Raw genomic sequence first — 14,236 nt, 5'->3', positions numbered from 1 at the left:
TCATAAATCAATTTGGGAGTGAGAAGGCTTAGGAAGTTCAAAAGGACACACACAGTCCCTGGCTCTCCTGTTATTCAAGCTTCCTATTATGTCTGTGTTAAGTGCCATTAAAGTCTCTTCTGACTCATGGTGACCCTATGAACCAATATCCTCCAAAACGTCCTATCGTTAACAGCCTTTCTTAGATCTTGCCAACTAAGGGCTGTGGCTTCCTTTACAGAGTCAATCCATCTCATGCTGGGTCTTCCTCTTTTCCTGCTGCCTTCAATTTTTCCTAGCATTATTGTCTCATAATGTGACCAAAGTATAATAGCCTCGTTCTAGTCATTTCAGCTTCTTGGGACAGTTCAGGCTTGATTTGATGTAGAATCCACTTGTGAATTTTTATTGGTGGTCCATGGTATCCATAGTATTCCCTTCCAACATCCCATTTCAAAGCAATCTACCTTCTTCCTGTCAGCTTTCTTCATTGTTCAGCTTTCACACCCATGTGTAGTAATAGGGAATAGTGGGGGATGAAGTAACTTGATCTTGGTTGCCAGTGAGACATCCTTATGCTGAAAAATCTTTTCTAGTTCCTTCGTGTCTGCCCTTTCCAGTCTCAATTTCCTTCTGATTTCTTGGTTGCAGTCCCCCTTTTAGTTGATGCTGGAAACATGATTTTTCACAGGCTGCCACTCACTTCTTTATGAATAAAGAAATAAGGATCACAGCACATAAGCAAAAGAGGAGCCAACTGAACCAGACCTATCTGAGGACTCAAGCTCTCCCCAATCCAGAAAGGTGAACACTTCACATTATAAACAGGAGTAAGAAAGTGTGAACTCATTCTGTAATCAATAGTCATTCAGGAAATGGCTGAAAAAAATAAAGGAAGATTAAACAAGAGGTATAAGACTAGAAAAAGGGAAGAATAGTCCTAAATTTAAGGAAACAGATGCATAGTACAACAGGAAGTCAATAGGAAGACCTGCAAGGGCAGGCAAAGTGATTGTAGACATCTGACTTGAGTCAAATCAGTCTCTGTGCATGTGAAGCACTTACACAGACAGAGATGCAAGGACAAATTCAAGGACCAGATCCATCACTGAAACAAAGGTTGATGCTCTTGGGGAAGCAATCCTGGTGCCCAGTTGATATTGAAGGGAACAGCACAGATTTCACATTATGTTCTGTAAAGAACAAACCAGTGTCTATCTTTTTCTATTCAGAATCCTGTGTCCATCCCCACCGCCACCCAGAGGTGCTTTCTGCCTAACAGAAGAACTGTCTGCAATACAGTGACCAGGATTGGAGAGTTGCCCTTACTGAAGCTCTGCTGAATGCTGGAGCATGAAGTTCCCTGTGGAGATTCAGCTGGAGAGCTCCTGTGAGTGAACACAGCCAAAGGGAGCCTGGCTGCCCACTTAACTGCTAATTAACCCTGACTAAGTGCTCTCTGCTCGGTCCATTCATTTCTAATTAGCATCCTAATCCAAATTAGCCACCGTTTGTAATGCTGAATGCTGGGGACTGCCCAGCATCTGGAGCTGCAGAAGAGGGGCAGGCGGGCACAGGACATGTGAGAGGCAGGGAATTGCAATGACAGATTCTTCGGGTGTATTTGAACTGGGCTTTTTTGTCCAAAGCTGAGAGGCAGGAACTGAGGCACAATGGCAGCTGTTTAGCAGCTCTTCCAAGAAGTTATGTGAATGAGATGGCTGTGCTCCAGTTCCTGCAGTGTTTCTCACGAGACACAGATCTGCAGCAGAGAATGGCAGTGGGAGCTGGTACGCAAGGCTGAATAATTCTGACACCTGACTTCATAACTTCAGCCAGAGGTTGAAGAAACCATGCAATCACAGGGGAAGAATGGATTTAAAAATCATCTAAATCCAGCTTTTCTCTTCCATTTAAGGCAGGATTCACCACAAAATAGTCCACACCTGCATCAAACATACAGATATCTGGTGCTCGCTAAAACTTGCTACAACCAAGTACCGGTAAAACCATGAAAGTTATAGTTGAAACTGTATACTACAGAAGTGCAATCCCACACAAGGCCAAAATCATGTGTCATCATTAAAACAGCCAGCGATATGATCATTAGAGAATCTTGGGCACTGCACGATCACATCATACATCAACACCGTCCATTCCTCCCTACCTCGCATGGATTGGAAATTGCAAGAGCAAAGCAGTGCTGCATGTGCAGTTCTCAAAATTAGACTGGGTACAGCAGGCTCTGCTCTGAACAGATGGCCAGTGCGGCCAGCAGGAACATGACCCATCATCTGTTGGAGGTGGGGGGAAGGCTGTAATTCAGGGACCCAGCAGCCCTTCCACCTTGGTGATCAGCACCATCAAAGCTGACAACTGGCTGCATTGCAATGAAGAAGTTCACTGCTGTGCACAGGCATTGCTGTGTTGAGGATTTTGTGTACCTCACTTAGGAGCTTCATTAAAGCTTCTATCACCAAACTAGTAGAGGCACTTGGAGATCTCTGGGCTATTATTCTTAGTTCAAAGCAACCATTGGAGGGGACAAGTCCAGATCAGGGAAGTGAGGCGGTGGGGTGGGGTGCTAAATCCTGATCTGAGCTGATTCTTGATCCTGATTATACCACTCACATTACCAATAGAATAGGATTTATATCCTACTTTTCAGAACTGTAAAGAGTCTCAAAGGGGCTTACAAAGTCCCTTCCCTTCCTTGTCCCACAACAGACACCTTATGAAGCAGGTGAGGCTGAGAGAGTTCTGAACAAACTGTGACTAGCCCAAAGTCACCTAGCGGGCTTCATATGTAGGTGTGAGGAATCAAACCTGATTCTCCAAATTCCACCACTCCTAACCACTAAACCATGCTGGATACTAGCGGCTATCAATTCCCTGGGTGGAGAAAATTAACAAGCATGCTACAGCTGCCTGCACTTTTCCCTATCGGTGCAAACAGCAACGTGAGCTAGGGATGATTTAGACAGGGAAAGCATAATCAGAGAAAGGCTTAAACATGTCTTCTTTCAGTACAATCCCCTCCACCCATTTACGGCATTTGTACCACCTACAGGAGATTATATTACAGATCACCCAGTGTTTCATTTAGCGAGACCCTCAGGGAGGAATTTGCTTTACATAATCAGGATTTTGCTTTACAACAGGTTGTTCTGAATTAGCTAGACTGGACAGTAGCATGCTACACAAGCATCTCTTTCCCTTTTCTTCCTTAGCTAAAGCATGGCATCTAGTTAACATCATATAGGAACCATAAATGAAAAGTTAAAATATGTAATAGAAAGGGAAATTTCATGCAGAACATAATCAACAGAACCAGAATGTGATCAGGTTGCTAGTGTTGGCACTCTAAATAAAAATGATTTATATAAAAAAGGTAGGGGACTTTAATGACCACACACTGTTAAACAAGAATTTGAGTGATCTGATTTTGCAAAATTGGATGTTGTTTATTATGGTCAAAGCTGTTGCTGTATAACCTTAGTGTGCCTGAAAAGTAAGAACTCCCACACCTGCCAGTCTTACTGGCACAGATACAGTCCCTAGCTGTCTACTCACTCCACATGCATTCACACCCTGATACCATTAAGCATTAATATCTTAACAACCAAAGAGAAAATGAATGAAGAAATAATTGTATTAAATGATTCTCTGAGCCAGTAAATTAATCCCCATTATGTGCCCCTGTATCAGGCTGCCACTGGCATTAATCATCCAATCTTGGCCTTTCATTCCAGAGTGTGGGATGTTCACAGGTGGGGTTTATTTGGGCAATCAAGTATGAGGGTTCCTTTACCCTTATAACTCAGCTTCCTCCATTCACCTCCAAGAGCAGTTGTGGAACTCAAGATAAAAGGGAGAAATAAATGCAGAGGGTTTCATGCTACTGAGCGCTAAAGGAGGTCATTCTCGCTGAATTACACAGCTCAACCATAAAGCTAGTTGCAGTCAGTCCATCATGTTACATTTTGCTTTTTAAACAATTCCAATGTGGCTTTTTTTCCTATCATCAGGACAGCCAATGAGACTGACATATAGCTGCCTTCACAAAGTAGTTAGTTTATGGCAGCGGGATTTGAGTATCATATCCCCCCAGGCTTGGAGGTCCTATGCTGCAATGGTTGGTAGGAACAGATATCTATAACTTTTCCCCAAGATGGGAAAAGCAGTGCCTGGTGGATTTGTACTGTAGAAACTAACCAGAAACCTGACAGCAGAACTGCAGCAAAGCATATTATGATAACATGTTAAATAATGCAGAAATTACATAGTAGGATCCTACTAACAGCAACAGGAGCACAACCTATACATAGCTGTTTAGACCACAGTCCCTAAATGTTTGCTTAGGTTTCTAAACCACTCTGTACAGTATAACCCCATTACCTGCGTAGAAAAGCCCTTTTGAATTATTCAGTTTTGCATAGTGGGAGTCTTCCTAACCTCATCAGGCAGGCTATTCCTCAAGGTGGGGCCCACAATGGAAATGACACGCTTATGGGCAGTTGTTGATTTGCCTATTTGCAGGTTTGAACCTGCAGAAGGCCTCACTCATGAGTGAAGCTGTTGTAGCAGAGCATATGGGGAGAGGGAGTTCTATAGATGAGACTGAGGCCATGGAGGACTTTGTATATGATAGTCAATACCTTGTGAGCAGCAGTGGCATAGTGGTTAAGAGCAAGTGTACTCTAATCTGGAGGAACTGGGTTTGATTCCCCGCTCTGCCGCTTGAGCTGTGGAGGCTTATCTGGGGAATTCAGATTAGCCTGTGCACTCCAACACACATCAGCTGGGTAACCTTGGGCTAGTCACAGCTCTTCTGAGTTCTCTCAGTCCCACCTACCTCACAGGGTGTTTGTTGTGAGGGGGGAAGGGAAAGGAGTTTGTCAGCCCCTTTGAGTCTCTTCGCAGGAGAGAAAGGGGGATATAAATCCAACTCTTCTTCTTCTTCTTCTTCTTCTTCTTCTTCTTCTTCTTCTTCTTCTTCTTCTTCTTCTTCTTCTTCTTCTTCTTCTTCTGCTGCTGCTGCTGCTGCTGCTGCTGCTGCTGCTGCTAAATTGAGCCTAGTAACTGATGGAGCCAATAGAGTGATACCCATGCTCCTTCTAGCTCCCACTAATAGCTGAGCTACTTCATTCTTTGAGTTAAGTACATTACAGTACTTTGGTCTTGATGTTACTGTGGTATGGATCCAGGCAGCCAGATCAATCAGAGTCTAGGTAGGGGGCTATCTTCTGGGCTAGACTGAATTCAAAGCAAGCTTTTTTTTTTGCAGCTGCATTAACTTGCTTCTCTAGCAGTAATGTTGGATCAAAGTCTCTGCCTTCCCAACCAGAATTTTCCTGTCTTTCCAGAGTTTAGTTTACATTTATTTCACTTTGAGTTAGTTAAGCACACTAGCCAGGCAGAAATTCAGGACTTCTATTAATTTATTTAAAACATTTTTATGCTGACTTTCTACCTGATCAAGGTACACAAGCATAGAGGGAAGTCACTTTCAATGCATATGTATAAGTTTTATTAAGATGAGCAATATGTAGTTATTCGAAAGATAGATAAGATGGATTCTGTGTTTTAGGCCTTGTTTTTTGTTTTTGTTTTCTCACGTCATGTATGTATTTAAGTCTTAGTAGATTTGATGTTGCATGTTAGCACGTTAGAAGTAGATTTGTATGTTTTTGAAAGGTTAGTTTTTATTTTACTTTATTGTTAAATGTAGTTGTTATTGTTAATTTTGAACTTATGTACTGTATGTCAACTATGTAACACTGTTTTGTTATGTTTTGAGTTTATACTACACATATTTAACAAATAAATTATAAAAAGGTACACAAGCATTAAAACATTTATAACAATTAAAAATACAAAATTCAATTAAAAACTAATAAACAACGTTAGGAGAGCCAATCATTATTGGAGGTATGCCAGATGAAACAAAAAAGTCTTCAGTTGCTGGTGAAAGACACTAGTTGAGGGACACAGACAAGTATATCTTGGGAAGGAGCTCCAAAGTTTGGATGCCATGACAGAGAACGCTCTTTCTTGGGTTACCATTGTCTAGTCTCAATTGGTGGGGGTAACCAAAGCAGGGCTGCAGAAGATAACTGGAATCAGCAGGTAAGTTCACATGGGAAAATGTAATCATTAAGGTATGTTTGTCCCAGGTCATATAGAGCTTTATAGGTCAGCAGTTTGAGTTGGGGGTGTAGGTGGGAAAAAAAACTTGCAGTTATATGGTCCCTATGAATTTTAAGTGGTGGCGGGATTCTCATTGTGGCCACAAGGATGCTGTCATGTCTCATTTCAACTGGAGCCTTCAGGTTAAGAGGCAAAATACAGGACAAACCACTGAATGGCCATCCCTTCCATTTTTTGCTTATTAGGTTTCCATGCCAACACTGCTGAACCCACTTGCTAGACTGTGCAAATGTTTATCTTATTCAGCAAAGCAATTTGAATGTTTGTAATTAAGTTCTAAGCTTAATTTCAATAATACAGCATCATCCTTCAAAGAAGACTGCACAGAAATTAGATCTACATCTAACAGTCCAATATGGGGGGGAGGGGGGAGGGAAAAATCACCGGACGGATGCAGAGTGAGGCTGTGTCAGTGTGTTTTCCCCCTTTGCCAGTGTAAGAGACACCCCTGCTGGTGGAGAGGGCAAAGGCACCAGTGACCAGGCACCTCACAGTTCTGCGGTGGTGCAACCCAGAAGTGGATGCTGCTGCAGACCAATGCTGGCATCCAATTGGATGCTGGCATTTGGTGGTGTTGGCCTGGGGCATTCCTGGGGGTGGAGCCAACTTTAGTAGGTTTCCACCTGGCTTTAGGGCTCAGAACGTAGTGGCCAGGGCTTATGATTGAATGCCACCCAAAACGGTGGCATAACTCCATTAAGCCCTATGAAAGGTTTTCTGGCAGTCAGGATTTTTTTTTTTGCTGCTTCCCCATGCCGCTTGAAAGTCCTCTGGAGATGGTGTGGCTGCCTGGCAGCAGTGCTGTCCCCAACTGGTAGGGGTTTCTGGATTGGGTTACCCACTCTTATACTATATAGCTTGTTTGTTAAGACCTGATTCTCAAGTCCTGATCTCTGTGCTCCCACCTTCACAGGTGAGGCAAGTGGGGCACTTCACCTTTGGAATGCCTGATACCCAATTTTCTTTCTTTTAGATGCCAGGACAAAACACAGCTTTTCATCCAGATATTTTACCCAGGGTTTATCTGATCAGTTTTTTTTAATTGTCAGCTTTTGTTTATGGATAGTCTTTATGCTGCTTATGTTCAATCACTTGTTTTTAATGGCTTATTGTGAATGCTAAAATATCCTAAATAAATAACTTGTGCAGTGATTTCAGTCAGGTTACTCTGCATGGCTGGAGGGTGGCACTATTCTTAATACAAGTATCTGGAGATGAATTCTGGGTACTGAGTTCTAGGCCAATTTTTCACAGTAAAATGCCCCATTGTTAGCATGAAGAATAGTCTGGGGCAGCCGGGAGTTCTTCAGGGCTCCCATTGCTGCAGCATGTCTGCCACATTGTTGCCCTGGTGCCGCCCCACGGCATTGCCTTTGCTCCGTGAATTTCCAGAACTGCAAAGGTTGAGGTTCTTTTGAAATGCCCCTTTGTTGCTCCGGTGGCTTCCACTGCCATGCTATACCCCTCAGCAGAAGAACCGGGGCCATTTTTCCTGCCTTGCCTGTCTGACCTGCCCCACCAATGGACAGGCACTGAGAATCGGCACCGTCCCCCTCTTGCAGTGGAAAAAAAAACATGGAAGGAGAAATCTTGGTTTTTAGACAGAAAAGCAGCGTGTGCAGGCACTGCGAACAGGAGGGTGGCAATTCTCTTGCACACGCAAGGATTTCAGATTTAGATTTTAGACAGAGGGTGTGTGTAGGACCTCTCCTAACTCTGACAGGAGTGATGGGGAAAAGATTACGCTAGCATGGGCGTTATGGTATTGACCCTTACCTCTCTGCATTTTACAGCCCAATCCTATCCATATTTACTCAAAGATAAGCCCCACGTTTACTCAAAGGTAAGCACTATAATCTGTGGGGCTTTGTAAATAAGTGTACTAAAGATGGCAGCCTTGATGCAAAAGAGAGAGAAGAGGATTCAACTTGCTAGGAAATTGTTATCTCCTGACGTGAAGGCTTCATCCTCCCTGTTTTCAGATCTGTGTGGTCTGGCAGTGGCAGGCGGATTCTGCATGGGCCAAAAACAGTGGTGTGAAAACAGTGTAAAATGGTTTAAAAGGGTTTAAATGGTGTAAAAGTGTTTATACTGTTTTCAAACTGCGGTTTTTGGCCCATGCGGAATCTGCCTTAGAGGTGAGAGAAAGTTGCCCTGCATATGGCCAGGAGACACTCTCATCATCAGCCAGCCTCCTATCGCAAGCAGACAAGCCAAGGTAATGCTTGGAGATATGGGAAATCCATTTGCCAAGGCAGTTTTTTTGAAACAGATTTCATGTGATCCTTGCCCTAAATTCCATATGGAAGGCAGGATATCCAGGGAACAGAATTCACATCTGACATCTGTGTTGGAGCCTTGGTTCAAAGTAAGACAAAATAGTTTGCATATTCTCCTCTTCTTAGATTAACAAAGTAATCATAGGTCATGTAATGCACTGGCATAGCTCCTAAATCAGATGGGTCACTAAAGACACCATAGCAGTGTTCCTGGATTGTCTTCATTGACTTAGTATGGTCTTTGGGACACTGTTCAAAGCACTAAATCTGACCTCTGAGCTTTCACAACTTATGCACTATATACAATAAAGACCACCTCCACTCCTGTGCCCCACTGTGATTTCTGAAATGAGCAGATTCCTAGCTTTGTTTACACCATGCATCAGGTATGTCTAGAGGCAATCTCAGTGATTTTACCCACTTTAAAATTCTCTTCTTCCAAAATTCTGCTCCAGTTCTGAAATGTCTTTTGTAAAAAATGCAAGGTCCATTAAAAAATAGTTAAGGATATAAGGGTTTATGTATGCAGGGTGTTTTTATAGTTATTTTAGCAGTACATTTCATGCATTTTCAGAGTGTTTTTAAAACATGTCTTTAATTGTTAATATATGACGTGTGACTACAAGACACTGTATGATTTTAGATTTTTTTTAAAAAAATGAAGAATTGAGTCTCAATACTTACCTATTGGGTTGGGGGAGCTGAGTGCTGGGAAAGGAATGAAAAAAACAGAGATTTTAGAATATTATTAAACCCATATTAACAAATTCAATGACACAACAGGAGAAATGTCCCAAATTTTACTAATATGCTTAATTAAAGCCATGTGGCTGATACCTGGGTCAGAATTTAGGATTCAGCATATAATTTCTTAAATGGGGCACACAGAAATAATCTTTTGGCCATAAAAGTTCTGAGGGGAAAAAAAGAGTTAGTTTTTATAAACTTGCTTTATTCAGTAATTAAGCCTAATGGGAACTGAGAGAAGATACCAACTGTTGGAATAGGGAAACCAAGAGAGATTGATGACATTTTAATAAAATTGAATTTCCTGTAAAATGTGATTTGAGGAGAGGACATGGAGGTAGGGCATGCCAAAGAGAAGATGCTACTTTTTATGAACCCATCAAAAATGCAAAATATAGTCTTCTTTATATTTCGCTTTCAGGCAGTGAAAACTCATGTTAATCAAAATCCCGGGGATCTGAAATAGGATCTGAGTGATGTGAAGTCAAGAATTCATGGACCCTATGCATTTGTTCCACCTGTGCTTCTCTTTGCCATGCTAGAGGCTGCCCTTTGCTGTGGAGGGCACACTCTCTCCTGCTAGGCATTTCTCCTTCCACAGGACCAATGTTTTTCATGGAGCCTTGGACAAACAGGTGCTTTTAGGAATGCAGTCTTCAGTGGAGGACCACTTCTGCTGCAGACAAAGAGAAATGTGCATACAACGAAGGCATAGGATTCAAGTTCATACACAGAAGTGCATGGGACTGTGTAAGTCATGGCTTAGAGACTATCAGATCTGGAGTCCTTTGATCCTAGGTTAAAACAGCTAGTGGCTATACTTACACAGGTTCATTGATACATGATGTCCTGTCTATTGTATATTTCCTTCCACTAAAAAAGATTTGTGGCTACAAAGACCAAAGTGTTACTGGCTGGGAGTAAATCCGACAGCATCTGCTATAGTTCTATTGCTGTTGCTGTAGAGCAGGGATGGCGAACCTATGGCACGGGTGCCAAAGATGGCACTAAGAGCCCTCTCTGTTGTCACGCGCACACAGAGTTCGTCATGTGGGGGATGGAAAATCACCCCCACACCCACCTAGGCTGGCCTGGGCCACTGAGCACGATGTGCGTGCACCATGCTGAGAAGGGAGGACTTGGCTGGCGGGCTGGGTGCCTGTGCCCTGGGTGGCTGCTGCCCGAGGGGAGGTGCAGAGGAGGCAGAGATGCTAGAAAGGCACAGAGTGGTGCATGCGGGACTTGCTGGAGGCTAGAGCAGGCTGGCCCCTACTCAAGCGGGTGGGGCAGAGGAAGAGGGAGCCAACTGTTTTTTTTCTAAACTAAAACCTCAGCATTCAGGTGCCTGGTTGGCACTTTGCGATAAATAAGTGGGGTTTGGGTTGCAATTTGGGCACTCGGTCTCAAAAAGGTTCGCCATCACTGCTATAGAGGTCTGGCTCTGTGCTTTGCCCCGGTGAGAAATAGCCCAGGCGCTACACTTATGCTTCTCTGAATTCTTTGAAAGAAAAATAGGGTGCAAAAGTAATAAAACCCCACAAACATTTCTGAGTTGTTCTGGAATATATTTTAGAATTATTTTGAACAGATTTCCTCCCTCTCAGGTGAATTTATTCATGCCTTTTGGGGCACAAAAAGATCCCTGGTCTTTTTCTGAACAATGTAGAGAAAGACACACTTACGTTCTAAGTAGCGAATAGTACGAGCAGCCATGTCTCCGGCCCCAAAGCGGGTCAAAGGTGTCAAGCGAACCTCATAACTATGGGGCACCTTCAGGTCAGTCAGGATGTGTTCTAGCAGCATGCCCTTCTCCATCTTCTTCACAGGAATATATTTGGGAGGCAAGAACCTGTGATTCAGCTGCAGAGACAGAGATCAGGGCTTGGTCAAAGTACATGGCTCTGAAACCTCTGGACTGAGTAACTCTTACAGACTTTCTCTTAATAGCAATGCCCAGGGAACTACTCAGAGCGTATGACTGAAATCTAGGACATAGGCAGTTTCAACAGGACTGACTTAAAGATAATAATCTTGTTTCTAGTATCTTGCCAGGATTCATTTTTAATCACCCATGCCCCATCTGCATATACAAACAGTGGATGCTGATTCAAATGACAAACCCTTGCAGTCCTGACATTCTGTTTCTCTAAAGGGCCGTTTCCGCACGGCCTCCTTGCGCCCCCACGCCGCCAAGAGTGGGGGCGTTGCAGCAGCGGCGCCTGTGCGAACGGCGGCCTGGGGGCGGCATTTTTACCGCCCCCAGGCCGTCGTTTATGGGCCGGGCGGAAACGGCCAAGGTTTCTCATGACCTTCATCAAGCGGGCATATATCCACCTTCTAACATACCCCCCCCCCTTCATATACATTGGCATCTAGGGCATACCAGTTTTCTGGAAACAATGTAAGGTTTGATGGCAAAATCAAGATGAAATCTGGTCACTGGGAAATAAAGTTATTTGAAATATTGAACAGAAGTGCACAGATTGGGGACTGCTATTCCAAGGTTGGTGCATTCAGCTGCCTCAGGGCCAACTCTCAAAATATTCATTCCAGAATATTTCCTATAACACTGGTGGCTCCTTTGGCAGGTCATACGTGCAAATGCACTGTATGAATAACTTGTATAGAGAGAAATGGCTTTCCGCTAATCCTGCAGCCTTGATTTTTTAAAAGTGCCGTTCACAAGTCCGTGAAGTAGCAAAATGCATGTATGAACTATTAATATGACTCATTGGCATTAATGTATCCATCCTTGAAAGCCATCTGGCTTTTACATATTATCCAGTGCCTAGTGCACTTTCCAACATGACATAAGACATACTTCACAGCTCTCCTGTATTACTGTGAGCATTGTTAATGTGGGATAGAAAATGGAAGAAAGCCAATTAAATCAAAATAATTCCAGCTAAGAAAAAGACTAGTAAACCCCAATCACTGTTGCTTGAAACAGCCTTTCAAAATGTCTCCTCCTGCCTAGACTATCTCTTTCAAGCAGCTTTTTTTTTTGTCATGTCCTGATGGTGTCTTTTTGTAGACAAGAGAAGGTGAATGCTAAACATGGGGATACTTTTAATTCAAGAAAACCTTTTCGAGAAAATCATGATGAAGGTATAGAATTTTGTCGAAGGCTTTCATGGCCAGATTCAACTGGTTCTGGTGGGTTTTTCGGGCTGTGTGGACATGGTCTGGTGGATTTTGTTCCTAACGTTTCGCCTGCATCTGTGGCTGGCATCTTCAGAGGTGTATCACAGAGAAAAGTTTGTTTCTCACTGTGTCTAAGTGAGAAGGGAAAGTTTAGTGGGGTATATTGTCCATGTCCCAGGGTGGGGAACCAATCATTAAGTGTTTGGGTGGAACTTGCTATGCAAAGGTGTGGTTGAGTGCATTGTATTGTGGGTGGGGTGCATTGTATTTCAGGTGAAGATGGCAGCCACATATGCAGGTGAAATGTTAGGAACAAAATCCACCAGACCACGGCTACAAAGCCTGGAAAACCCACCAGAACCAGTATAGAATTTTGTTTATCCTGCCCCTTCCCCTTAATAATTTCTAATCTGCATTTTTGTTGTTGCATAATGAACATTATTTAAAATCAACAAGATGCCCCCGCCATGCCTCCATCATGCCCTCGCCATGCCCTTGCAGGGGCGCGCACCTGGTGCATTGTGCGTGCCCCCACCCCCTTGGTGCTATGTCACCAGCATAAATGTGTAACACATCCTCCTCCCAGTCATGCTCTCCCATATCTCTAATCCAGTGGTTCTCAACCTGGGGGTCGGGACCCCTTTGGGAGTCCAAAGACCATTTCACAGGGGTCGCCTAAGACTCTCTGCATCAGTGTTCTCCATCTATAAAATGGATAAATGTTAGGGTTGAGGGTCACCACAACATGAGGAACTGTATTAAAGGGTCTCGGCATTAGGAAGCTTGAGAACCACTGCTCTAAGAGTTGGTATCTGAGTTGGCTTTCTTTCCTCTTCCCTTCTTAATCCCTTTCCCTTTTTGAATCATGTGTATTATATTTTAGGCGCTAGTTCTGAATTGAAAACTGCTTTGAATGCAATAGCACAACAGTAGTACACAAAACCAGTAAAATAAATATACTCTCCATCACACATTATATAAGATTTATTTTATTTTTTCAAATAATGATATCATGGCAATGGGCTTACAATTTTCATTTCCCCACCCCAAACTTTGGCATAAAGCTTCCCTTCCATGTTTGGGCCCTTAGAGGAGGCATGGGGGAAAAAAAGAGATCTTAGACCTCTAGTACCAGCTATAATACATTCTATGATGGTGTATATGCCCAGCACTTCTTTATCTAGAAGAAAATAAAAGTCAACTAATAAGGAAGATTCCATCTGTTTTGACTAGAAAGAATGGTAGCCATCAACAAGGTAACAATGTCATTCTATAACTGGAGTCCATTTGCTCTGGGCAAACATTGTACATCCATTTTGGCATGGCTATGTACTGAGCAGAGCTCGCCAAGCCCTGTTCTAACAAAATTTGCCCAGGATAAGTTTACCATACCTTAAGCTGGAGTCAAAAGCCACATATTACTATGAGAATCAACCATTGATAGGAAGTTGGAAGATCTGTTCAATAACAAGTAGAAGGAACACAGATAGGGGTTTGATCTCGGATTGTGTTTAGGGTGCTCCTTGACCCCACTAGAATTCCAGATGTGTCTGCCAGCAGTGGCCCACTGGATGATACATTAAGGTTGAAGTTGGGCTCTAGCTCTAGGATTCCTACATACCTTTCTCACCTGTGATTGGTGGGGTGAGCTTTGTAGAGGAGCATCAGCAATGAATATCTCTATTTTCTTTGTACAGCCCACAGTGACACCATTTCTTATCCTGGCCCCTCGTTATGCATTTTGAGCTGCTTTGCCTCGATTTAAATGTCTTCCCTCTTCCTGATCACACTGGCCCAATATTACTCTGGTACAGTTAATAAAACATACACAGCCACCAAGGCTGGGGAAAAGGCAGGCTGCCTTATTAGAGATTCTG

The 14,236-nt window shown here is 43.1% G+C and overlaps 1 protein-coding gene across 6 annotated transcripts in view; it reads right to left on the bottom strand.

The window, feature by feature from the left end:
* The window catches only part of MDGA1 (MAM domain containing glycosylphosphatidylinositol anchor 1), a 380,713-nt gene that overhangs the window by 73,491 nt on the left and 292,986 nt on the right, over positions 1-14,236 (bottom strand). For all 6 annotated transcript variants that reach the window (XR_007246342.1, XR_007246345.1, XM_048518953.1 and 3 more), the window contains exons 11-12: positions 10,898-11,075; positions 9,153-9,176 (exon numbers count right to left, since the gene is read on the bottom strand). Coding sequence is in view for 4 of the 6 variants with exons in the window: in XM_048518953.1 (XP_048374910.1) it covers positions 9,153-9,176; positions 10,898-11,075 (202 nt within the window). In the remaining 2 variants the exon portion in view is untranslated. The remainder of the gene's footprint in view (positions 1-9,152; positions 9,177-10,897; positions 11,076-14,236) is intronic.

Source organism: Sphaerodactylus townsendi, linkage group LG01, assembly GCF_021028975.2.
Source record: "Sphaerodactylus townsendi isolate TG3544 linkage group LG01, MPM_Stown_v2.3, whole genome shotgun sequence".
Classification (NCBI taxonomy): Eukaryota; Metazoa; Chordata; class Lepidosauria; order Squamata; family Sphaerodactylidae; genus Sphaerodactylus; species Sphaerodactylus townsendi.
Note: the sequence above shows the minus strand (reverse complement) of the source record. Positions and strands in the feature narration are given on the sequence as shown.